The 7,132-nt window shown below is 42.5% G+C and overlaps 1 protein-coding gene across 1 annotated transcript in view; it reads left to right on the top strand.

Moving 5' to 3' along the window:
* mkxa (mohawk homeobox a) overlaps positions 1-7,132 on the top strand; it is a 25,244-nt gene that overhangs the window by 5,329 nt on the left and 12,783 nt on the right. The window contains exons 4-5 of the mRNA XM_005740569.1: positions 1,167-1,320; positions 5,086-5,475. Coding sequence (XP_005740626.1) covers positions 1,167-1,320; positions 5,086-5,475 — 544 coding nt within the window. The remainder of the gene's footprint in view (positions 1-1,166; positions 1,321-5,085; positions 5,476-7,132) is intronic.

The following is a 7,132-nucleotide window of genomic DNA, read 5'->3' as shown; positions in this document are numbered from 1 at the left end:
GATAGCACCAGCTAACTGTTGACTCACATTTCTTTGCCTGTCCATTGATTGAGGATGAGAGCTACCCCTTTCTTCCACTGTTTAGTCCAGAAATGTAGAATGCATCACTTCCTGTGCATTTTCCCTGGAAACACCCACCTGGCACCAGGTGTTTAAAACAACTAAATCTGTCATGTTTTAGCAAAACAGCCTGTTCTTTCCATGTAAATATTGTGAATCAAGTGTGCTGAAAATCCAGTCCCATCTCTCCATCACCACTGAAATCCCTCGCCGTCCCTGCATGCCGTCTCCTCTACGGTACACACGCGGCTGACAAGCCACGGCTGAGAGAGCTTGGTTTGGCGATTGGGTCCAGCCTTTTTAGGCGTCACCATCTCTGTCTCTTTTCCCTGAGCCATTCTTTCCCCGGCTCTCATAAGCAAGCTGTCTCGTGTCTCACCTCGCAAATTCACAAGATGCCGCCGTCCTCCTGGTGTGCCACGGTGCTGGGCTCGCGACAGAGGGATGTGGGATGGTCTTAGTTAACAAGAAACATGATACTGAAAGAGAGGATCGGAAAAATAAGTACTCTAGCATAAGGCCTCTGTCTCAGCCCCTTCATAAACTGCTTGAAATCTATTGAGCATGAAAAGTTTTTCTTGTATAATATCTAATAGTCTCCATTCCCAGTGAAAGGAAGAGCGCTGGATCAAGTGTCTCTTTTGAAGACACTCATCTTGAAGACAGTGTTGGAAAAAATGTCTTATTGGTGGGAGGCCGTGCGAGTCCAAAATAAGCATGGGCAATGTACGCCTCAGCTAGAACGTTAGTTAATGAAATGTTGCGTTCGCTGGCCATCCGGCGTTTGAATGGTGTTAAATGTTTCTGCATGTTACTGATACAGAAAGGATGCATGCTGCGGTGTCTCTCTGGAGCGTCTGGGTTGTTTCTTAAGTCTCGGCCTCAAAGAGCTCCTCTGCAACCCGACTCTATATCTGTCTTTTGCTTCGGTCTTGCTTGGTTTTTCTGAATGAGACTGATGGCAGGCAGAGAGCAGACGTTTTCTTAGGGGATAGACTTTTTTTTGCTGGATATGGAAGAATTTGGAATCCAAACAATAACATATGTTTCTATTTGCTGTCCGTTCCCACTTCCCTCTTATTTGTCTTACTCACTCTCTCTCTTAGGTGTCCAACTGGTTCGCCAATGCTAGGAGGCGACTGAAGAACACAGTGAGGCAGCCAGACCTGAGCTGGGCGCTCAGGATCAAGCTGTACAACAAATATGTTCAGGGGAATGCAGAGAGGCTGAGCGTTAGCAGCGATGACAGCTGCTCAGAAGGTACGGTTTCTGAATCGTCAGCCATCCCATTTGAGCAACGCTGAACCAGGTTTACTGGGATGGGGGAGTGGTCGTCCTTTGACTACTTTCACCTCAAAGGAAGGATTATTAGCCAGCAATGTCAACACTCAATTTCCCCAATCCAATCCAACTTTATTTATAAAGCACTTTAAATAGCCAGCACAGGACCAAAGTGCTGTATAGTAAGTAAGTTAAGAACAATAGAATAAAACAAAAATAAAACACATAATACATAAAAATTTAATTAAAACAGACCTATATATATATATATTAAAAAAACAGCATAAAACAACATAGAATCAACTAATAAAAATAAACTAAAAACCAACATGAAGAGACGGGTTTTCAGAGGTGATTTAAAAACAAGCAGAGAAGAGTCTAATCTCTAAAGGCAGAGCGTTCCACACTTTTGGAGCTACTACAGCAAAAACACGATCTCCTCTAAGTTTACGCTCGGTCCTGGGTGCATTCAGAAACAGCTGATCAGCTGACCTGAGAGAGCGGGTGGGTGTATAAAGGCTGTAACAGCTCAGAGAGATAAGATGGGGCTAGACCATGGAGGGCTTTGAAAGCAAATAAAAGAATTTTAAAATGAATCCTCAAAGGAATGGGCAGCCAGTGAAGTGAAGCTAAAATAGTGCTCACACTTTTGAGTGCGACGAGCTGCAGCATTTTGCACCCTCTGTAGATGAGTCGTTGATGAAGCACTGACCCCTATATAAAGAGCATTACAGTAATCCAGCCGGGCGTAAACAAAGGCATGGATAACTAACAACCCTTTACTTACTAGCATGTTTAATTTTGATCTACAATATGATTAATTCGTTTTATTCACACAGTTATAATTAAAAGGGTGCCCTGTTTAACTTCGTTCACATGAACTGTAAAAACATATTTATATTGTCTTCTCTCCCAGGAAGCTGGCATAGATACAGTGCACGTGCTGTATATTAGTCACTTGTGACTCATTCGTATTTATGGAAGTTTTCCATCACATATAACTTTACATAGAACACATATAAGATCATTGTGTCCCATCAAATTTGTGTTGTTCCGACTGAGAGATGACATATCTATCAATCTATCTATAGATAGATAGATATTTTTTAATGTTTTTTTCTTTCTTTCAGTGAAACAGAAACAAGATTTTTCAGTGTCCATACTATCAAAAATTTGTTTTTACTTTATATCTTTAAAAAAAGAACTGCCCGAAATGATCATTAGAAGCATGCACTAATGAGACTTGTACCATGTGCACCCATGCACAGCACACAGAGCAGATTGATGTGATTAATTCTTTTTCCATTCACCAAAGCATATTATCCATTTTCATTGGCACCAGTTAATCTAACAGAATTTTAATAATGATGATATTTGAAAGGCCACTCCTTCTCTGTGTGTATGAGCAGCGTTGTTCTGATTTGGTGTTTGACCCTTTGCCTGCTCTTTCGCTCTTATTCTGCAGCTCTCTGTCTCTCGCTGAGAGCATATCCTTGAATGCTGAATGTTAGAATAATTCAATAATGTGCATTAAAGAACAGTGGAAAACGTGTGCTGCTCAGTCAGTTTGATGGAAGATCACTTCTGAGATATCACATAATAATGGCTCTCTTATATAAACTGGTCACATGCTGCGAACCTGATGCACTCTGTACCGACTGACCTGCGAACTTACATCATAGTTGTTGTACCCCCAAAATTTTAAATGTAGTGTCACGGAGTGAACCGGCGCCAAAGGCCAGTCCACCTCCTTCTGAGTTCCTCCTAAAGTGGCCCGACGCTCTGCAGAAACAGTGTTCTGGGCTGGATATATATGGTGATCCAGCTGAGAGACGCCGAGGCCGATGGGCTGCGACACGCTGTCATTAGGACACCCTGCTGAGCCAACCTCTGCCTCCTAGTCTGCAATTGCAAATGAGCGGCTCCCTGTCAGCGTAGTGTATTTACTGCAAACACATGTTGATCCTCAGAGGGGAGAGACTGCCTTTTTGTACTCCATGACAGCACAGAAAACATGGGTAGGAAACATAAAAAAAATACAACTTATATCCCCGAGCAGTGAAAGAATAGAGAGAAAGGACGAGCGCTGTGGTGTCAGTGATCTCTAATTAGATTTTTGAGGAGCAGAAGCTGTGTGCGGCTCACAGAAGAATGTGTGCATGGTGTTTGCATTGTGTCTGCCACAGGCCACTGTACCACCGGAGGCTCTGTATATCTCCCTGACTCTTCTCCCTGTCATATTATGGTTATGAAGCTATCCGCAGCCTGCTTCCACTTCTGACCCACGCGCTAAAAGGCCCTCTATTATGTTTTTAAGCCTATGCTTTTGTTCCAGAGTCTATTTATGGGGCCAGATCTAACCCCACTGACCCGGAGTGCATTCCTCTTACTGTCTGAAATGGTCCAGCTTGTTTTGGAGTCGAAGTGCAGAGAAAATGTTGTTTTCTGTTTTGTGAACTGGAGTGTCATGGAGGTGCGAAAAGGGGCCTGTTTTCTTTAAAATACTGCAAGGATTTGATGTGAAAAGATTTATTTTATTGTCTGAGTGACAACAGGAAAAATGCTGATTCTCTGATGGCGCATAGGAAGGAGAGCAAATACTCTCCATCCATGTGTTTCTGATATGTGGGAGCTATAATTTTAATTTGGCTCCGGCTGAATCAAATGTCCAACCTGTCCAAATTACAAAATTATGGTCTTGGCAGAGACGGTATCTAGAGCGAACTTCTCCCTAATTTCCCTTCTGCCAGAGGATATCTGGTTCTTCTGTGCAGTGTTTTATCTTCCTACCCCCCCACCTTTTCATCAGGTTTGGACCTGTGCTTTAATTCAGTGTCTCCAGTTGCAAAGCAGCACCCTGGAAATTATTTATTTCTGCAGGGGAACTTAGGGGCAGCTTGCTTTTGATGGAGAGGAAATTGACTACCATCCGTTATGATTCAGTAATGCTTCTTAAGTCTCGGCTGTGCTTCCCGCTCTTGAAGGAGAGCCAACGGGAGGGCAGGAGTGCCAGGTTCAAATCTCCCTGCCTCGTATTTGGATTCAAGTTCAGCTCAAAATAACCAGCACCCGAGTCAGATGGGACGCGCAGAACTTGGAAAATTATTTTAACTCTAGAAATACAATATTTGCTGAAGAAAATGTGCGTGATTGTTATATACACTTGTGCTAACTGGAGCTCCAGCCGCAATTCCTGTTTAAACTCCCCTTAATGCATTGACTGAGTTCCATGTGCAGTAGTAGAGATCGGAATCTTTAAAACATTTTATGCATTTTGGGCATTTAGCACTGATTAAGTACAGTGTTTAGCTTGTGAACTACATATGTGGTAACTGTGGGTTTATGTGCAGTCAGTGACTGCGACAGTATTGTTTGCACACAATGACAGAAACCTGAAAGCAAATGAAACACAACAAATACAAATCCATATCATCCAATATAACATTTCCATTAAGGAACAGTGTCCAACTTCTATAGCTCATGTTTAGAAAATTTTAAAAAAAAAATCTTAATTTTTTGAAATCTCTTAATAAATATATAAACGTGTAACATGAACTTGAAAAGGTTTGTGTGATTCACAGTTCTAATCTTACCCCCTCCTCCTTAATTCAAGTCTTTTGATCGGCTGATCCTCTCAAACGCAAATTCTGAACAGCAGTTGAGTGCGGCGTCTGCTGACAGCTGTGAAAGTGTAAGAATATATTTCTGCAGTCCATCTAAATGAGTATTCTTATCCTGGCACAGATGGGGACAACCCTCAGAGGACACAGAATAGCCCCGAGGAGCTCAACAAGCCCATGTACCAGAGTGTGATCAAGAAGGAGGGCTCCTCCATGGTGGGGATGGCCATGGGCATGGGCATGGGCATGGGCATGAGCATGGGTATGGGCGCGGGGCTGCGTTCGGCCGCCGAAGCCGCCTCACTGGCAGAGGACTACGTGTCTCCACCCAAGTACAAGAGCAGCCTGCTGCACCGTTACCTGAACGACTCGCTGCGCCACGTCATGGTGGCCAACGCCGTCATGGACGCTCGAAAGAGAAACCACTCCGGCTCTTTCAGCTCCAACGAGTATGACGATGAGCTGCTCTCGCCGTCCTCCTCTGAGGCTGAGGCGAACTTTGTTTATCGGGCTGGTAAGAAGCCACATTTCTTGCATTCTTTCCCTTTAAGAGTCTCCTTCACACACACACGCCATCCTTCACTTTTGTTCTTTTTCTGTCCCCTCCATCTGCACATTTTGTTTTAATTCCTGCAGCTGGTCCATCTTTTTTTTCCAGCTGTCTGTCTCTCTGCTTGCCTCCCTGCTTGTGTCGATAGTATATGACGCTTTATCTGGGTTGCCAAAGCACACCCTTTAACTGTCTTTTCACATGACGTTTGACTTGCTCAATGAGATTCTTGTGACCACTGAGACCTAGTTAGCAGAGCTTGAGTGTTAAGAAGAGTTTGATTAAATTATAGCAATATCCAGTGTGTGTCCAGCACCCTAACACAAACTCGTATACACATTTGTGAACCCATGTGCATAAATGTGTCTTTCACCCACCCACAGGCAGCTCTTCTGACCTAAATGCCAGACACAACAGGGCCATGTGCATCATGCTTACATTCACACTACTGTTTGGGATGCCTTTGATTGTGACACAAAGTCCTGCTGACAGAGCAGGGCAAACAGCCTCTGTGTGTGTCTTTAAGCATAAACTTGTTTTTTTTAACTAAAAAAGGATTTTTTTTTCATCTCTGACGTACAAAAATCTGCAGTTTCCACCAAAACCAACATCATCCTAAAAGGTCAGCTCTATTTTACATCACTTCCACTGCTGCTAATGTCTTTACAGTCAGTAGAGTTGGAGGGATCATTTTCCTCCCTCTAGAAGAAGACACTTGCTTCCGTTCATTTTCTACAGAATGAAAACACTTTCATATCAAAACAGAGGATAGATTTTGTTTTTCTATGCCTATTTTAGTATTTTGATATTTTCCACTCTGCTGCTGTGTTTTAGTAGAAATGTCATGGAATGGAATTCCCCACAAGGAAATGATCCTTTAAAAATGTTTCCTAACTTTTACATGTTTTTATCTAGGGCATTGCTTTTTTTCATTTCAAGCTAGAGTTAACTTTATCAGTTTTATCTTTTTAACAAATTAATAGAAATAAAAGCAGCATGGTAAAATATTACATAGGGACTTAGTGGAGTCACTAATCTTTTATGAGGACCTTAAAAGAAGTGTGTGTATTATTGTTTTAAATTAAAATAAAAATTCCAAGTTTTCATTCCTTTAAGTCTCGGTCTTCTGACTTGAAGAGAGTCGAATCAATTAACTGTTCTCTGAAGTTATTAAATTCTGTTTCTAAAAAAGCCCTATTAGCATGTTTTGTTGTTTAAGGAAAGCATACCCGTAGTTGTTTTTGCACATTACATTACAGTAATGTGTCACCCTGAAATAATTACCCCAGTTGATTGCAGTTAGCTTGTTTTTAAGTCTGCCGGGGGAAAGCTGTGCTTTTTAACCCGAATAAGATAAAATGTCTCATAGCGATATCATTGACGGCGATGTTCTTCTAACCGTGAAGTCACTGTCAGCCCGAAGCAAATCACAAAAGCTTTGTAGCCTACAGAGGCTTTCACGGCGCTTCAGCTCACAGCTCGTCTGTGGCGAGAACAATCAGAGGTCTTCCTCAGCTGAGAACACTGGGCCATTTGTTCAAGCAGACTTCATAACCAATAGTAACGTTTTCACTTTCTGCAGAGCATGGACAGGACCTGGAGGGCCTGGATCTGAAGGTGT

The sequence above is a fragment of the Pundamilia nyererei genome, unplaced genomic scaffold (assembly GCF_000239375.1).
Source record: "Pundamilia nyererei isolate P.nyererei 1_Seehausen unplaced genomic scaffold, PunNye1.0 scaffold00101, whole genome shotgun sequence".
NCBI classification, from domain to species: domain Eukaryota; kingdom Metazoa; phylum Chordata; class Actinopteri; order Cichliformes; family Cichlidae; genus Pundamilia; species Pundamilia nyererei.
This window is presented reverse-complemented; position numbering and strand designations above follow the sequence as displayed.